Consider the following 18,746-nt stretch of genomic DNA (forward strand, 5'->3'; position numbering starts at 1 on the left):
CTAATTCGCAGTAGTTGCCATCTGTCCCCGCGGTTCTCCTATGTTTTAGGGACATTTGAAGGTTGTGGAGCTGAAACTAAATCTCGCCTAAGCGTGTTGCAATCTGTCCACGCCGCCTTCGTACTGAAAGCTGCTTTGTTCCTCTCCTGCCTCTTAATGAAAATGTTCCTAACCAGCATCATCATCGTCATCGTCAGGCTAAAGTCGGGCTCAAGGACCCTTTTGCAGCGTGTGCTTTTTGACCTTGCCCTGCGACCTGCTTGTTTCATGAAAATGTGTTGACATGGAGCACGCCGAGGGTGATCATGTGCAAACGGCAGAGAAGGAGGAGACTTCGGGATTTTTGTGGAGAAACACGTTGTCAAAAGTTAGAAGTCTCGGGACTTGAGGGCCAGTCAGTCATGATCAGCAAGGGTCAATGAAGGCGTCCCATTGCATTTTGCACTTTGGTTATGCCTGAAATTACCGATTCTCCAGCGATTTGTAAGTATTCTCTTTCACGCATTTCACGCATAAACAAGTTAACCTTAGAGAGCACATTCTCTCCTCAACAATGTAGATCATATCTGGAAATGTGTAATAATATTGTATGCTCTTGCCAAATTATGAGTTTATTTCTTTTTCCAATCTATATATGTATTGATACAGAAAAATGATTTCAAATTGTGGTATATTCTCTAAAACAGGGGTGCCCAAACTTTTTGTCTCCGAGGGCCAAAATGAAAAAGTGCCTGTGAGTTGCGGGCCAAACACAGCGATGTCAAGCACGAAAAACACATAACTGCAAATTATAAAGTTACTTTATTTTATTTACTTTATATTTTTTCGATAGCCTACATTTGCATTTCATTCTATCTATGCAAATAACATGCTATATTAAAACAAATGGTAACTATGGAAAAAGCCTTATTTTAGTAAAACAAAATCAACAATTGTAGTATAATACTATATAATAATATAGTGCAAAATGTAAAAAAAAAAAAAAAAAAAAACACCTGTATCTACAGCACCTACAGTAAGTTACCTCTTTTGTTAACTCAAAGAAAATGCCACATTAGATTATTTTTGAAAGTGTCAGTTCAGCATCAATTCTTTCATAAGTCAATTTTTAACATATACTGTTGTCGATGTCAACAACCTTTGCAATAAAAGTTGGAAAACTGTGAAAGTTGCTGCTACAAAACTCAAAAAGTGTACTGCATCCATATTTACCATTGAGAATGAATGGAAGAGAGTTTTAACCACACGCAGCGCCCTCAGGCCCCACTTTGGGTCCCCCTGCTCTAAAATCGATTTGCTTTTTTGGAGACCTCCCATAACGCCCCATAGAAAGTACTAGGGTTATATTTTCATCTGTCGTCCCTGGGCAGAGGCGGTGACAGCAGGTTTATACAGTGCACAAGGAGCATTACTAAAGTCTATGAGTCTCAGAGCCAAGGATCAGCTCAGCAACAGATCAAATATAATCGTTTCAGTAATTTGATTATCTACATTATTTACACAATTCACAGTAAAATACCATGATTATCAGATTTGTGCTGTTGATCACAAATCTGTCCGTCTTTCGACCACTTCTTCAAGTTAAATTCAAACTAAAGTGCGACACTCTGTTAACCTCTTAACCCCCACCTGAACCTAAAAGCTTAAAAACAGCATCAAAATAGCGACAAAAAAGGCGGCTAAAGAGTGCTAGAAAAAAACATGCAGGAAAAGCTACAGAAATGCGACAAAAACGTGATAAAAACTTGACAAAAACGAGGCGAAAACACGACGACGAAAAAGCAACAAAAACACAACGAGAAAAGTGACAACAACGCAGTGAAAACATTACCAAAAAAGTGAGAAAAAAAGAATCAAAACAAAAAATGCATTGAAAAAGTAGCAAAAAAACGACAAAAACATGACAAAAACACCCGACAATATGACAACAAAGTCACTGTAACTTTTTTATACCTTAGCTTTCAAATGAGGCATTACACTGTTGCTCTCCAGTTGAGAAGCTTTTAGATTTGGGTAAAGCCGAACTGGAGAAGATGTGCTCGGTTCAGGCGGGGCTATAAATATCCCTAACATTAAAGGTGCATTATGCAACTTTTTATGTGAGAAGAAAAAAAGGTGATTTTTGTGCGTATTTGACCTTGTAGTGACCCGGCGGCTGCATGAGTGGTCAGCATCTCCCACCTGAAAACCCACAAAAACAATTTATCCTGGAGCGTTGTAGAGACCACCATGATGGAAAGTAAAGGCGCCATGCTGACCACTCATACAGCCGCCGGGTCACTACAAGGTCAAATATGCACTTATTTTTCGCATAAAAAGTTGCATAATGTGCCTTTAATGTTAGGGTTATTCATATTTTCAGACTAACTCACTCATAGATCTCTCCAAGATCACAGCAGACTATCTAGCACTAATCTAAACCTTTCTAATAATACATGAAGCAGATTTTCAGACAATTCCAATGTGATATATGAGGTGACTTGAAAATGCAGTGTTGTCTTGGGAATACAAATTAGGAAAAAAAAAAAAAAAAAGTTAATTTTTGCATAGTTCCGAACTGGATACTGTTTTTTGTTTAACCTCTTAGCCCCCACCTTAACTGAGAACATTTTCTCCGGTTCAGCTTTACCCAAATCTAAAAGCTCACAGGCGATAGGCTAGTTTGACGCCTCATTTGAAAGCTAAGACCTACAAAACTCATTGAAAACGGTTCTTTTTCCTTGCGTTGCCACTTTTGTAGCTTTTCTTTTCATCGCTTTTTTGTCACTTTCCTGTTACTCTTGCGGTTTTTGTGGCTTTTTTGTCACTTTCCTGTTACTCTTGCGGTTTTTGTGGCTTTTTTGTCACTTTCCTGTTACTCTTGCGGTTTTTGTGGCTTTTTTGTTGCGCTTTTAGATTTGGGTAAAGCCAAACTGGAGAAAACGTGCCCGGTTCAAGGGGTTAAGAGATTAATGTTATTATATATTGATTATTTGTTATTGCGAAACAAAAGTCACTTATCTTTCTCCCCCGGTTGCAGTTCTCCAACAGTCCACCAGATGTCGCCAATCATGTGGAACAGCTCCACCACTGACCTACAGGCGCTCGTGCTGTCTTTTCTGCAGCAGTGCCTTAACACCACAGGAGCGCTGACGCCACACGGCCCACAGAACTACACTTCCCAGCAGGCTGTGCAGCACGCGGCCGGAGTCAGAGCTCACTCAGGCTTCATGTACGTCCTCGTGACGGTCGGCATGTTCAGCTTTTTCACGTTCGGGATCATGTTCAGTTTTATTCGCTCCAAAAAGCTGGAGAACTCGAGTGACCCCTACCACCAGTACATCGCCCACGACTGGTCCAAGGTCATGACCCCGACTCGGGCTGTGGCGGAGTTTTTCAGAGGCGTAACCCGGGGCAACGACGCCGCCGGACCCCGCGGGGAGCCCACAGTCATCTGCAACCCTGCTACAGATGAACAGATACAAGAATGAAGACAGTGGCTGATGTATATTGTAATGTGTATATATGTAGAGTGTTTATACAGGTCATATTAAATGCTTATGAATGCAATTTGAATCGCTTAATAATAAAGATCATAATAGTAATTAAAATTCCACAAAGAAGACCCTATGTATGCATCATTTCTAAAGAATCCATTGAACAGAGAAATGAGGAAAAAATAGATATATCAAAGAGAATTAACACAATGAAATCTGAAGTTGGCTGAGTTTTGGATCAAAATTTTGTTGTTTTGACCAACTCAGAGTGGAAAAAAAGTTGAGATATGTCCCCAAAGAAATTTTGACTTAATGCCTGTTCAAATAGGATAGGTGCAAATCAAATAGGTGCTTTTGGTTTTTAAACACATTTAAGGTCCTAATTTTTGGCATTTTTCTGCCCCACAGAAACCATGAAGACAATTATGTAAATGAGAAAACTGCAGAATGTTCATGAATGAAGTCAAATTACAAAGTTGGCGACTTAAATAAATATGCCGCAGCTCACTCTGTATTGTTTCACTGCAATAACATTGTTAAAGTGAGGGTTCCAGATGGTTTGCATACTCATGTTTGGGATCACAGCCTGAAAAGTTTGGGAACACCTGTGGATTCTGAGGTCTGGACATGCTATTCACTTAAATGTCACTAGATGGCAGCATAGGTAAACACCACACTCCCTCATTGTGCCTACACCTACCTTGACCTAAAGTAGAAACAATCTATGTTCTATAAAAATGACAATCAAATACAAAATGTCTGTCACAGGATTTACTTTAAAATCTAAATGTCAACATGGCAAACAATTAAAATCTTTTCATATTATTTCACAGAAACAATCCAGTATGAGCATCGCCATCGTACACACTTGGGGTTGGCTTTAAAATGTTAGTCAGACACTTGTATCTTTAAATGATACTGTATAATGTAAGAATCTAACAAATAATGCTATGATGTCCAACATAGTGGGTCCCTTTAGCTTATGTCTGTAGTGTTTTCTTAATACATAGACATGGCATAACAAACTATTCTACTTGAAAACAATTATAATTTAAGAAAGCTCTGCATCCACTTCATCAGTCCCTGTTTTGTAGCTTGAGTTTTCCTCTGTGCGTTGGCTCGCTTCCTCTCCTCTATCCTCCTTTCTCGATCCTTCCCCCTCTCCTTCTGCTGCTCCGCTCTGTGCTGCTGCGCCGACCTCTCCGCCCGCTCCACCTCTCGGGACAGGCTGAAGTGCACCATTTGCATCTTGAGCATGGGGACGATCAGGTTGTAGTTATCCACCAGTTTATTCAGCTTGACCAGGTCCTCTCCCACGGACGCGCACAGCTCGTCCCACGCCTTCCTCTCCTGAGAGCTCATGCGGTCCCCGTCGCAGAGCCTGGCCCTGCCGTCCAGCAGCCTGCCACGCGCGCGGGTCACCATTTCCCGGATGTCCCTCTGCGTGACCACCCACGGGGGCTGGTAGCCGTTGTCGATGAGGATCCGGTTGAGGTTGTGCGTCATGGGGTCGGCGTACGGGTTGTGCTGAAACTTACTGAGCGGTTTCCCTGCTCCGCTCAAGTTCCTGAAATCTCCGCGGGCCATTGACTCTTGGATGAGGTCTTCCACCAGCCTTTCCACAGCTTGGGTTATTTTGATCTTGCGACTGCGCTGCCGCACGTCTCTCTCCACGAGCGCGCCCTCCCCCGCCTCCGCCCTCTCGTGCTCCCTTTGCCGATAGTTCAGGATTTGGTCGGAGGCTCGGTCCACGCGGATTTGCCTGTACTGGCGCTCCCTCTGACTCGGAGTTCCAAACCCCAAACCTTCGTAGTTGAGGTAGTGTCGATGCGGCAGAGCGGAGCCCCTCGATTTGTCTTCCTCGTCTTCCTCCGCTCCGCCGTCAGGGGGCCGTTTCTTACTCTGGTGAGCCAGCACGGCGCGGTACGCTTCCTCAACTCTGGCGAACAGCGCAGGGTCGGCGGTGGGGGCGCCGGAGTCGGGGTGGTACAGCTTGGCGAGGCGCAGGTAGGCTTCTTTCACCTGGGCGGGGGTGCTGTGAGCTGGGTCGGGCAGCTGCAGTAGCCGGTAGCTCTCCTGCAGGCTGTGGCTCATCTGTGGGCCCGCGCTGAGCCGCCGGAACAGGGACAAGTGCTGAGGTGAGACGAGCAGGAAGCGGCCATGGCACAAGTTCAAGCGGGAAACCAGGAGGTGGGACGTGCACGTCATTGGCAACGCTCCTGTAGGAAGTGGGAAAGTCACAATTCAATTATAAAGTGAAATACAGGATTGCAAGCCATGTTGTCAACACCAACCTGAACCGGGCACATTTCCTGCAGTTTGGCTTTACCCAAATCTAAAAGCTTCTTGCAAAAAAAGCATCAAATTAACAACGAAAACGAGAATGAAAAAGTGTCAAAAACCCAACAAAAATGCATCAAAAAGATCGACAAAAGTGCAACAAGAAAGCAGCGTTAATTTTGAAAACATCTTTTAATTCAGTTTTAGTCTTAGTCTTTTGACGAAAATGTAATTCGATTTTAGTCTAGTTTTAGTCGACTAAAATAAACTAAATTTAAGACGAATTCAGTCGACTTTGCATTGATAATATTCATTATAATCATATTTCATCTTGTTCCTCTGCTTCATGGAGCTGCTCCACATGAACAAATCCTCCTTTGGCAGTGAATTTACATGATCTGAGGCTCTTTCAGACGCTCAATAGAAGTTTGGATGATTTTAGTCTAGGGCTGCAACAAACGATTATTTTGTAATCGATTAATCTATCGATCATTTTTACGATTAATCGATTAATCACTTGGCTGTTAATGGTGTAGTAAAATTCTATTTTTTCCATTTTTTTAATCACATTATAGCTTAAGTCGCGCTGTTTAAGGAAGTGCTGATGGAGTAAACTAAAGGGAAATGTTTATAGAAGGCTCTATTCATGAAATTTACATTGGACAAACCAACACAGACCCTAAATCTTAAATCAAAGTAGGTTTTCATCAAAAATGCTACAATTTTTTTTGTCATTTTTGCTCCATTTTAGTCTGTGTGAGCCAGAAAACGATTAATCGATTATTAAAATAGTTCGACGAAGTCGAATAAATCGACTCTTTCAATAATCGATTAGTCGTCGATTAATCGATTAGTCGTTTCAGCCCTATTTTAGTCTCTCCCTTTCATTTTTATTTAGTCTTATTTTAGTCGACTAAAATATCTGGACATTTTAGTCACAGTTTTAGTCTCGTGAAAAACTTTTAATTTAGTCTTAGTCCAATTTTAGTCGTCAAAAATATCACTTTGACTAAAATTAAGACTAAATATTTTAGTCGACCAAATTAACACTGGAAGAAAGGGGCCCAAATTACAAAATAGCAACAAAAAAGTTACAAAAAAGAGGCAAAAAACGTGACAACAAAGCATGGGAAAATGTCAGCTCAGTTTTGTAGGTCACAGCTTTCGAAAGAGGCGCTACACTGGACTGTGAGCTCCAGGCAAGAGGCTTCTAGGTTTGGGTAAAGCTGAAGTGGAGAAAATGTGCTTGGTTAAGGTGGGAGTTAAGAGGTTAAAAACAGTTTATGAAACTAACAGCTCAAAAACATTAACTGGAGAACAGAGTAGGTTGTGAGTCATTAAAAACTTGGTCACAGGAAATGGAAGAATGGTCAGAAACATAAAGCCACATCTTTGTTTTCCAATGATAAGGAAAACATTTTAAAGCTGTAGCAAAGTTCTTGTTACTGCACACACTAAACACATTTTAACATTAACGATAGGCTGAATTCACGTTAGCCAAACCGACCAAGAGAAAATGATTAAACCAACACATTACCAATGTGCAGGGGCGGATATTAGCCGCTTCATAACATTACATCTGGAGTCATACAAACTTAAAACAGATAAAAGCAACTCTAATGTTAGGGGTCGCCTCGTGTTTTATTGGTAACAGCAAAGGCCTCGTAATGCTCGAGACGTGAAAGTGAAATGTTAAAGAAACTGAAGCTCACAAACCTGTTTTTAATCATAAGGAAAGAATAAGGGCGCATTCATAACCAAGGGTGTTCAGTCCCGGATGTTTTGGCGGAAATGCTTCTTCTTCTGCTGCTGCATTTCACATCTGTAGCGTCTTGTCATAACACTGCCCCCTTATGGTGGATAGAAGAATTTGAGCATGTACAGTTTTGAGCAGTGGCAGACGTCCAGAAGCATCAAGTTTACTCAACTGTTTCTTCTCATATTGATTCTTTATGTGCCTTCTAATATTTATGTGACATATTTAGACACGACTGATGTAAACCCGTAGTTGAAATGGTAAAACAATTATACACTGTCGATAACTGGAATAATTACAACAACTGTTATTATTACAAATAAATTGGCAAACTACTTACATACAATCTATAATGAAGGGAAGTGTTGGTATGATTTATTGTTTCATAATACCTACCAATGTCCCTAAATAAGGTCAGCAGGTTTAAATCAAACATTTATTTTACTACCGACAATTGTAATATTAATGCGATCAAAACTGCAAACACATTAACATGAGATAAAACGTGTTTATATGTTTCTGTTTGTGCATGTAGTTTTTTTTTCTGTGCCAATGACCCAACCTAAAATGAGACTAATTCCTGCCAGATTCTAGCTGGCTATCACCAGAATACAATAATCTTAAGGCTTTCTCTGATCTATTCAGTACAAAATCCAAGTCCAAATTGGAGCAAGAGCAGGCTTCTAGTTCAGTGACTGGTTTCTGGAGAGAATGAGCTTTCAAATAAGGAAAATGGCACTTATCAGGCTGATAGATTTGAGGGGGATGATTATTCAAATGTGATGCATTTTTTTCTAATTATGTACACTATAATATTTTCACCTAACACTTTTTAATTCTCATATTGTCGTTTGTCAAGAAAAAGGTTGGGAACCACTGGTGTATGGCATCCAAACCCACTTTATTTATATATCACATTTAAGGCAAGGAAAATGTATGTGTAGCATTGTTCACGCATGCAGCAAAGTGCTTTACAATAATTCAAGACATTTAAAATACAACATTTATAAAAAAAAAAAAAACAATATTAAAAAGAATACTCAGATAAAAACAAACCATGAAAAATATACTCACTAATTTAGTACCATCAAATTAAATAATGACAATAAAATATGTGCTGCAAAACAGAGCTGTTTTCAGCCTGGGTTTGAAACAATGTCAGGGTTGAGGCCTGAGACTGTTCCAGACTCTAGCCGCTAAAAAAATAAAACACACCGTGTTCAATCCTGACTCTGACTCTCCCTGAGGTTCTCAGAACTGAGATAGTTCATATGGCTCACAACATGTGAGATGCACCTTGGTGCTAAACCATGAAAAGACTTGTACACGAGCAGAGCTGTTTTAAATTCTATTCTCTGAGCAACAGGAAGCCAGCGCAGAGACCGGAGCACTGGACTAATATGGTCGTATTTCCTGGTTCTTGTCAGGACTCCAGCAGCAGAGTTCTGGATCTTGGCATTGCTTTTAGATAGTAAGATGTTGCTGGTGATATTGATTTTTCAGTTTTAGAGAGAAAGACTGAAGATGACTGATAACACTTTCTCTTTGTTTCTATGAACCAAAACATTGACTTGTGACTGTGTGAGTTTAGCACCAACTCTTGGGAAATAAACACAATTTCCAAAGAGCTGCACACACAGTAAGCTATGTCAGGTTTGTGTAAAAAGCTAATTTATGGTTTACTAATTTTCATTATTGAAAAAAAAACTCTTCCTCACCCTCTGCGGGTGGTCTCTTTTTCCTCCTGCTCGGGTCCTCTACCAGAGGCCTGGGAGCTTGAGGGTTCTGCGCAGTATCTTTGCTGTTCCTAGAACTGCACTTTTCTGGACCGAGATGTCTGATGTATTTCCTGGGATCTGCTGGAGCCACTCCTCCAGTTTGGGGGTCACTGCCCCGAGTGCCCCAACGACCACGGGCACCACTGATGCCTTCACCCTCCAGGTTTTCTCCAGCTCTTCTCTGAGCCCCTGGTATTTCTCTACTTTCTCGTGTTCCTTTTTCCTGATGTTGAAGTCGCTTAGTATTGCTATGTCGACCACAACGGCTCCTCTGCTCTTTGTCCACCACCACAATGTCCGGTTGGTTCGCCATTACCATTCTGTCGGTCTGTATCTGGAAGTCCCACAGGATCTTGGCTCGGTCATTCTCGACCACCTTTGGGTTGTTTCCCACTTTCACCTTGGGGTTTCCAGCCCATACTCTGCACAGATGTTCCTGTACACTATCCCTGTTAGGGAAATGGGCTGCCAGTGTGGGTCATTAGGCAAGACCCTTCACGCTACTGCCTACCTCATACAATGATGAGAGACATTGAAATGAATGACATGCCGGCTCAGACGTCGCCCGGCCAAACAAGGTCTGACACCAGAGGGGAGTTAACACCAGCCCCCCCCCAATGGAGATTACAAAGCCCCAATAAGTGCCATCACGCTGAACGAGGCAGCGACTGACCTGAAAAATAAGATCATGGCAAAAATGTCCAGCAGGCAACCCCGAAGCCAATTACAGAGGCTAAGAGAAGTACTGTCAGAAAGTCTCCTAGAAGATGTGAATGCAGCTCTGAGAGCAATTCCTACATCAACCATCACTGAAACCAATGAGCTGATACACTCCACAGCAGCAGTGATCCTAGATAAGAGACGCTTGGCTATCGTAAGAGCAACCATGAGATGAAATACCCACCATGGAAAAGAAGGCTGGAGGATAACATCAAGGCAGCACGGAGGGAAGTGAGTCAATTGACAGAGGCCTTGAAAGGTGCAATGAAAAAGCAAGTACCCAAGAGGTACAGCCAGATGCCCATACCTGAAGCACTGGAAACTGCCAAAGAAAGGCTTCAAGCCTTGGCCAGCCGCCTGAAGAGGTACATGAGAGACAATGAAGCCAGACGAGTAAACCGTCTGTTCGCAACTCAACCAGCGAAAGTGTACGCTCAGTGGCAGGGTAACAGTAACAGAGCAGACCCACCAAGGCTGGAAACTGAACAGTACTGGAAAGGCATATGGGAGAAGGAGGCAGCGTCAACAGTGATGCACAGTGGCTGGTGGCTCTGAGAGAGGACCACAGCAACCTCCCTGAACAGAATCCAGTTACCATCACAGTGGCAGACGTCCAAGAAAGAGCTTCAGGTATAAAAAACTGGACAGCACCAGGCCCTGACATGATACACGCCTACTGGCCTACGAAACTCATGGCACCCCTTGAACGCTTGGCAGCACAAATGAACCAGCTGCTAAGAGATGGGAATCATCCTGAATGGTTAACCGAAGGGCGCACAATCCTGATCCTGAAGGATCCCTCAAAGGGTACAGTCCCATCCAACTATCGCCCAATAACCTGCCTCTCCACAACGTGGAAGCTCATGTTCGGCACTATAGCGGCTAAGATAAGTAGGCACATGGATCAATACATGAGCACAGCTCAGAAGGGAATTGCTAAAGATACCAGAGGTGCCAAACACCAGCTCCTGGTAGACAGAACAGTCGCTCGAGACTGCAGAACCCGACACACTAACCTGAGCACTGCCTGAATTGATTACAAGAAAGCCTACGACTCAATGCCACATACCTGGATCATTGAATGCCTGGAGCTATACAACATCAACAGGACTCTAAGAGCCTTCATTGCAAACTCGATGAAGTTGTGGAAAACCACCCCTGAAGCCAATGGCAAGTCACTTGCACAAGTCTCCATCAAATGTGGCATATTCCAAGGAGACGCCCTGTCCCCATTGCTGTTCTGCATAGGTCTGAACCCCCTCAGCCAAATAATCAACAAGACTGGCTATGGATACCGACTCAGGAACGGGGCCACCATCAGTCACCTCCAAGGACAATGAAACAAAAAATATTCATCCAGTGAACTCCACCAGTCTTCAGTTTGAAATTTAGGAGACGTCATGTGTACTCAATATAAATAATTGATTGCAGAGCCTTATTTAAATCGGTAAAATGCAACATACATGATCTTTAAATCTATAGGCCTATAGTTTATTGTCATCAGTCATAATCTGTCTGCTGCATAAAAAAGTATTTGCATCACCATGGGCTGTCTATAACCTCTCTAGCTCCTCACATAAATATCTACATTTGTCCTTGAGTATTGTGTAGAAGATGTCTTTACCGCGGTCTCCACTGGACCTCAGCGGGCCTTGGAAAAGTTCCCTCATCATCTGCTGAGAGGTGGGGAGATTCAATATCATACTGTAGGCTTCACGACCGATCCCTCCATGGCTTCGAAGTGCATCTAAGATTACTGGAACATTGTCCACTCTCTGAATGAGCTCTTCTTCAAATCTGTCAACAAGCAGCGCTCCTTGAGACAGTACAGAGAACAGTCATTAAAAAGTATGTTATGTTTAATTCTGATAAACACAAATGCCTTACCCTGTGGATGGGGAACAACTGAAAATTTAAAGAAAATGAAATTAAAAATGACCAAACATAGTAATTATAAAATCCTGGCTATCTGAGTTTGTGAAAGGTAACTGTATTACTAAGATATGGCACGTTATAAAAGCACTTCTTACCTGCTGCTCTTTCAGTATATTCATCTAAAGTGATGATATTTAAAATCAATTCCACAATGATCACAGAAAAGTAAATAATGTCAATGAAGTGAAAATACTCAGACCTTTTCGAATTCTACAGCTCCACACAAGTGCATTCTCTCTCTCCTGGGCAAGTCGTAGTTCGAAGATAAAGTCTGGATTTTCAGTGTACACTTCAAAGAAGTTTGGGGGGATTTTATACCTGAGTGTTAATTTCTGCAAAGATGAAGACAGCAGCATTTGCTTACTCCCAGTCCACTTTTAGGAAGTGACATTAACTTTAAAAACATAATAAAACCTATACCTGTGGGGTAATTTCCACAGTATCCGGGTTTGCAGTTAAAACAAATTGGTCACGAATTTTAAGAGACTTGTCAGGGTGAGGCTTTTGGATAATGCTGTATCCGCGTTGCTGTTCTGACCAGTCCATTGCCTGTTAAAACAGATTACTTTTTACTTTAGGCCTATTCATATTCATACCCCACAAGACGCTGCAAGAACAGTACAGTTTTCTTGTGTGTATTTTACCTCTTTGAGACCCGGATCTTGAGGGATGAGGTAAACATGAAGGGTGAGAAAAGCTGTGTTGGTTTTGTAAATCAAAAGACTACAGTAGATTTTCACAGGAATGCCTAGTTTGATCAGCACTGCCCTGGGAGAGAATATTGGCTTTGGGAGCCTCACGTGGTTAGTGGTGGCCTTTGTAACCTTTTCCACAACGTCTCCACAATCATCAATGTGTAACACAGCCATCTTCTCCTGTGTGTCAGGGCTGTCTGTAAAGAAATCAACATTGTGTGTAAAAAAACTGACATGGAAATGCAATCCAGGTCTCTGGACTCCTTTCTTTAGTATTAGTTTTGTGTGTGTGGCTAGTTTCCCTTTTCCCCCCATGGAAACCTGGCTGTGTGAGCCCCTACCTGGGATTGGAGGACTGGTTTCCTGCTCTGTTCTGGTTGGCTGCTGCTCCCCACCAGTGTTGGGCGAGGTTTTTAAAAATTGTAATCTATTCTATATTAGTGATTATGGCTTTAAAAATGTAATGTGTTTGTATTACATGTTACTGTTTCAAAAATGTAGCTGAGTTACACTATTTTGAGTTACTTTGGGGTTACTTTTGGCAAAATATAAACTGAAAATAGTAGTAATGCCAACGAGCTTTCCCCCACTCTTTAGTACTTTGTTTTGAGGACATTGACTACAGATTGCAGATCTTACACACCAGTGTCCAAATTAATTTGTTATGCTGCATCTTATTTGGGGGGAGTTTGCCATCTTTTGTTCATACATTTAAATGCACTTGTAACTCAAGTTACTTGGAATGTAGTAACTAATATATTCTCGTAATTTGTTTAACTGATATGTGGTATTCCTTAGTTACTGAAAAAAGGAATATATGTTTGTAATTCGTTGCTTTTGTAATATGTTGCCCCAAACACTGGTCCCGACTCCTGATTGATGTGGCATCAGAACATCTGGTCAATCGTTTGGACATCTGCAACTGCCACGCCTATAAAAGTCAAGCTCATCTGCCATTTGGGGCTGCTGGCCTTTGTGGCCAGTAGGCAATTTTGTGTTTGTGTTCCTTTGTGTCTTTAGGTTTATTTTTATTTTTTTTATTTTTGTGTTTCCCATGTGTGTGCTTTTCTGCGTCAGTCGTTTTTGTTTAAGGCCTATGTGACACTGGTGTTTCCCGCACACTGGCTGCAAAAAGTTTCAGAATCATACGGGGCTGTTTACCATTTCATGCAGCAAATGTATTTATGCATGCAATGATTTTCTCTCATCTTAGTTACTGCATAACCTCCTGGTCACAGGCAACAACCACAACAATCAGGCCTTTAAGAGTGATTTACAATAGAGCATTAAAAATGTAGATAAAACATCTGTCAGAACGCGCCATCGTGGAGGATTGCAGAGGTTAAACTTTCTTAACTTTGAAAATTTTATTAAATTCTGTAACTTAAAATTAATGTATAAATGTCTGCACAGCCAAGCCCCTGATGTTCACAAACGGCTTATAGTTCCACTTCGATCAGTGGCTCCATCAGACAAGGAGCTGCGTTAGAAAAAAGACCTTTGGACAGTCCGCTTTTACTGTCCAGGGAGCTAAACCCTCCTGACCTGAAACAGGACTTTGATTTAGGGGCTTTTAAAAATGAACTAAAGCGTATTTTAAAAAGAGATCAAGTCTGCAATCATTTTTAGTTTGCACTCAATGCACTTCCTCTGTGTAATGTCGGAATTAATTAATTACTGTGAATGTATTTTTTGCATTTAAAAAGCCCCTCTAGGGACGGACATTGCAAATTAGCCTTGGCTATAAATGTTGTAGTGTGGTACATGTTCATTGTTCACACATGTCACATACTATCAAATAAATGAATAAATAAAAAATGAATAAAATAAATAAGTACAATAACTTCACAAGCTCATATTAGCTTATCATAATTTTCTGTTGAAAAAGTGAGTTCTGCAAAGTCTGTGAGGACCGTTAAATTTGTAGTTCTTAGACCTCCGAATTGTGTTAAGAGCTCAAATTCTCAAATTTCTTCTTACTGTCCGAGCAGCACAGTTATTCCAAGGGTCCTTTCTCTAGCTTTAACAACTAGTTAGACTAACAACTTAGTCTAAAGACAGTGTTTGCCAATTCCCCTGACTAACAAACATTTGGATCAGTATAACAACATTCTATTAATAAAATTCACTTCCAAACTCTCTCATTCTCTCAAACTATGAAATATTAGATTTTCCTTGAGGCATCAGACCATTCTTAGAAACATCTAAACTATGATATAAACCATGATATCTGTACGTAGCAGGTGCAGCTCACCGATGCAGATCCAGTGTGGGAGATAAACCACATCCAGCTCTCCACACTTGACAGATATGTCGATGAGGGGTCCTGCTGGCATGTACTGCATGGCCTCCATTCGCTCCACGTGTTCCTCCCAGGAGCCAAACTTGTACAGAAAAGTGACGCTCTCCTTACAGCTCCAACGCAGACCAGACACACTGCACTCATACTGTCCTGCCTCTGAATGGAGCCTGAACAGAGATTCATTCATTCATAAACAACAAAAGATGGAAATCTTTCTTCTACCGTGACCCAGACCCAGATGCGTCATCCCCGCGCCCTGCTGCTCATCACCGGTGACTTTAATCACGCCTCTCTTTCCGCCACTATCCCCACACTCACGCAGTATGTTAAGTGCCACACAAGGAACAATAAGACCCTGGACCTTCTGTATGCTAACGTGAAGGGCGCTTACACCTCTGCCCCCCTCCCCCCGCTCGGACACTCAGACCACAATCTCGTCCTACTGCGGCCGGATTACACACCCAGGGTGCGAAGGGAGCCAGCACAGAAGAGGTCTGTAAAAGTGTGGAGTGAAGAGGCTGAAGAGAGACGTTTCCAGACCACAGACTGGAACATTATCTGCAGCTCTCATGGAGATGACATCGACGGCCTGACCCACTGCATCACAGACTACATCAACTTCTGTGTGGAAAACACTGTACCAACCCGGAAGGTACGGTGTTTTTCCAACAACCACCCCTGGGTGACCCCTGAACTTAAAGCCCTCCTGAACCAAAAGAAAAGGGCTTTTAACTCAGTGGACAGAGAGGAGCAGAGGAGAGTCCAGCATGAACTCCAGTGGAGGATCAGGAAGGCCAAGAAGGACTATGGCGAGAAGCTGGAGCAGAAGCTGGCGCAGGGCAACGCACGGGACGTGTGGAGGGGACTGAAGAACATCTCCGGTTTTGGACAGAGTGCCAGAGGGACAGCCGATGGAGACCAGCGCGGGGCGGATGAATTCAACGAACATTTCAACCGGTTTGATTCTCCCCCCACTCCCTCCTCTTCACACGTCTCCAGCACAGTGGACACTTCCCCCCTCCCCCGACCACCTTCACCTGCCTCCAGCCCCCCTGCACCCACGTCTCCAGCCCCCACGATACGGACTTCCTCTAGCACCTGCCCCACCCCCGGCAGTCCACCCCCATACCGGTCCCCCCCTCACTCCCCCTCTCCATCACACCGGACCAGGTGAGGAGAGAGCTGAGGCGACTGAAGCGGGGGAAAGCTGCAGGACCAGATGGCATCAGTCCCAGGCTGCTGAGGACCTGCGCAGACCAGCTCTCCGAGGTCCTCTGCTGCATCTACAACCTGAGTTTTAGGAACCCGGTTCCTAAAACAGCGCACGCCAGGGAACCGGCCCACTACAGACCAGTCGCCCTGACCTCTCACCTGATGAAGACGATGGAGCGGCTCATCCTCACCCACCTCCGCTCTGTGGTGAGCCCCACCCTCGACCCGCTGCAGTTTGCCTACAGACCCAACATCGGAGTGGAGGACGCTGTCATCTACCTGTCGGAGCGGGCGCTCACGCACCTGGAGCACGCCGGGAACGCTGTGAGGGTCATGTTCTTTGACTTCTCCAGTGCCTTCAACACCATCAGGCCGGCGCTGCTGCGGGGGAAGCTGGAGGACGCGGGAGTGGATGAACATCTCACCGCATGGACCATCGACTACCTCAAGGACCGACCACAGTATGTGCGGCTGCGCAGTTGTGAGTCTGAGGTGGTCGTCTGCAGCACCGGGGCCCCTCAGGGCACCGTCCTCTCACCGTTTCTCTTCACCATCTACACATCGGACTTCACATACAACACGGACAGTTGTCATCTCCAGAAGTTCTCCGACGACTCCGCCATCGTGGGCTGTGTGTCTAAGGGGAACGACCTGGAGTACCGGTCGGTCATCCTAGACTTTGTGGACTGGTGTGAGCGCAACCACCTGTGCTTGAACACCAGTAAGACGAAGGAAATGGTGATCGACTTCACGAGGAAGCCACTACCGCACACACCTCTGAACATCCAGGGGGAGGACATTGAGGAGGTGGACAGTTTCAAGTACCTGGGTGTTCACCTCAACAATAAACTGGACTGGTCCCACAACACCAGCTCCCTGTACAAGAAGGGCCAAAGTCGCCTCCACCTTCTGAGGAGACTGAGGTCCTTGGGAGGTCCTCTGCTCAGGACTTTTTATGACTCAGTGGTGGCCTCTGCTCTCCACTACGCTGCCGTGTGCTGGGCCCCGGGCAGTAGTGATGCGCGGGTTGCGGGTTCCACCGCGGGCCCCGCGGTCTGCCCGCGGTTCGGGTCGGGTCGGGTCGTGAAATTCTCCTTCGATCGCGGGGCGGGTTGGGGCGGGTCAAAAAATGCCGGTCGCGGGCACTCTATGCCTCCGTACGCGCATTCATTGAATTCATTCACAACTTATTCCGTCGTCTTTACAGCAGGTTTTTGGCATAAATATACGTCGGATTTTCATAAAACAAGCAGCGTTTTGCAGCTTGTGATCCAGAGAACGCTTTTGTGGAGCTCATGTTTTCTATTTTCCACCGTATGTGCGACTGTGTGTGACTTCGCGTTAGGCCGACCCTCTTGCCCAGCGCTCTTCGGAGGGGGAGAGAGAGAGAGAGCGCGCGCGCGCGCGAGGGGCTGACACGCCGGTGCTGTTCATACGGATCATAGTTGTAACGCGTAATTTTTAATGGTTGCGGGTGCGGGTGCGGGTGCGGGGCGGGGCGGGCTGTAAAAATAGAACAACGTTGCGGGTCGGGCCGGGTCGGGTTAGAACCTGTTCCAAATGCGGGACCCGCGGGTTGAAAAAAACCCTGACCCGCGCATCACTACCGGGCAGCACAGAGCGGGACAAGAACAGACTGAACAAGCTGGTCAGGAGGGCCAGCTCCGTCCTGGGCTGCCCCCTGGACTCTGTGGAGGAGGTGAGGGACAGGAGGGTGTTAGCCAAGCTCACCTCCATCATGGACAACACCTCCCACCCACTGCACGGGACTGTAGAAGAGCTGAGCAGCTCTCTCAGTGGCAGACTGAGACACCCTCAGTGCAGGACGGAGCGCTACCGCAAAGCCTTCATCCCCACTGCTGTCAGACTGTACAATAAGACTGTGAAGTAACATGTGCAATAATCTCTGTATCAGCTGCACTTTATTAACTCTGAGTGATCTTCTTGAACGCCGACTGTAACAAGTGACTTTCTCCTTTGTGAGATCAATAAAGGTTTATCTTATGTTATCTATAATATAGAAATAAGATACAGATATAAGATAGATTCCAATATTTATTTCCTTTCTGCCTTACAAAAGCACTCAGCCCTGCAGTAAAACATTTTTACCTGTAAGTTATTTGCTTTCCTGTTTTATCCACTTCAGGGTCCAGTTTGATCCAGACATCCTGAATCATTAGTAAATATATAAATAACAAATCACTACAATGACGTGAATAATTCAGTGTATGAGTGTAATTACCATTAGGCATGGAGTTTCCATGTGAACGTCTTTCCTTGCAATTGTACGAGAGCCAGAGTGAAGCTCCTTACTTTGAACAGATCCTTCTAAAAAAGGAGATATTTTCTTACAAACATCAAATAAAAAGTATATTACTACCCATCCATTAATACCTTTAAACGACATTATTTTAACCAGATCTTGCCTTCCCATGTCTGTCAAAGCTGTTTTTATAATGCCAAAGGAACGTGACTCTCCATAAACTGCCATCAGAAGATCCACTGCATCTGTTAACTCTGAAAACATCCTGAGGAAGTTCTGGACAAAGCGTCTTGATAACTTGCTTTCACAAGAGCTTTGCAGATGCTTCT

General features: G+C 43.9%; 3 protein-coding genes across 3 annotated transcripts in view; 1 reads left to right on the forward strand and 2 right to left on the reverse strand.

Annotated features, from left to right (window-relative positions):
- Positions 1–381: 381 nt before the first annotated feature.
- Positions 382–3,470, forward strand: LOC306966746 (potassium voltage-gated channel subfamily E member 1-like; the record flags this gene model as incomplete). The annotated part of the gene is made up of 2 exons (XM_079561560.1): positions 382–483; positions 3,020–3,470. Exon 2 carries the CDS (start codon positions 3,039–3,041, stop codon positions 3,468–3,470), a length of 432 nt encoding a protein of 143 aa, XP_079417686.1. The 5' UTR covers positions 382–483; positions 3,020–3,038.
- An 845-nt stretch (positions 3,471–4,315) lies between these two features.
- dnajc28 (DnaJ (Hsp40) homolog, subfamily C, member 28) lies at positions 4,316–7,540 on the reverse strand. Its single transcript, XM_079562203.1, has 2 exons — positions 7,473–7,540; positions 4,316–5,695 (listed from the first exon to the last, which is right to left on the reverse strand). The coding sequence occupies exon 2, from the start codon at positions 5,682–5,684 to the stop codon at positions 4,521–4,523; it is 1,164 nt and encodes a 387-aa protein (XP_079418329.1). The 5' UTR covers positions 5,685–5,695; positions 7,473–7,540; the 3' UTR covers positions 4,316–4,520.
- Positions 7,541–11,563: 4,023 nt separating this feature from the next.
- The window catches only part of LOC306966747 (uncharacterized protein), a gene marked incomplete at both ends in the record, with an annotated part of 49,986 nt that continues 42,803 nt past the window's right edge, over positions 11,564–18,746 (reverse strand). Inside the window, 8 exons of the mRNA XM_079561561.1 lie at positions 11,564–11,826; positions 12,041–12,064; positions 12,145–12,277; positions 12,366–12,494; positions 12,590–12,837; positions 14,895–15,109; positions 18,264–18,322; positions 18,397–18,479. Of these exons, the coding sequence (XP_079417687.1) occupies positions 11,564–11,826; positions 12,041–12,064; positions 12,145–12,277; positions 12,366–12,494; positions 12,590–12,837; positions 14,895–15,109; positions 18,264–18,322; positions 18,397–18,479 (1,154 nt within the window). The remainder of the gene's footprint in view (positions 11,827–12,040; positions 12,065–12,144; positions 12,278–12,365; positions 12,495–12,589; positions 12,838–14,894; positions 15,110–18,263; positions 18,323–18,396; positions 18,480–18,746) is intronic.

This window comes from Gobius niger (assembly GCF_951799975.1).
Source record: "Gobius niger genome assembly, chromosome: 8".
Taxonomy (NCBI): domain Eukaryota; kingdom Metazoa; phylum Chordata; class Actinopteri; order Gobiiformes; family Gobiidae; genus Gobius; species Gobius niger.

What these genes read in the sequence shown, in the direction of transcription:
- dnajc28 (XM_079562203.1), bottom strand. Translation starts at nt 5,684, where the DNA reads ATGACGTGCACGTCCCACCTCCTGGTTTCCCGCTTGAACTTGTGCCAT.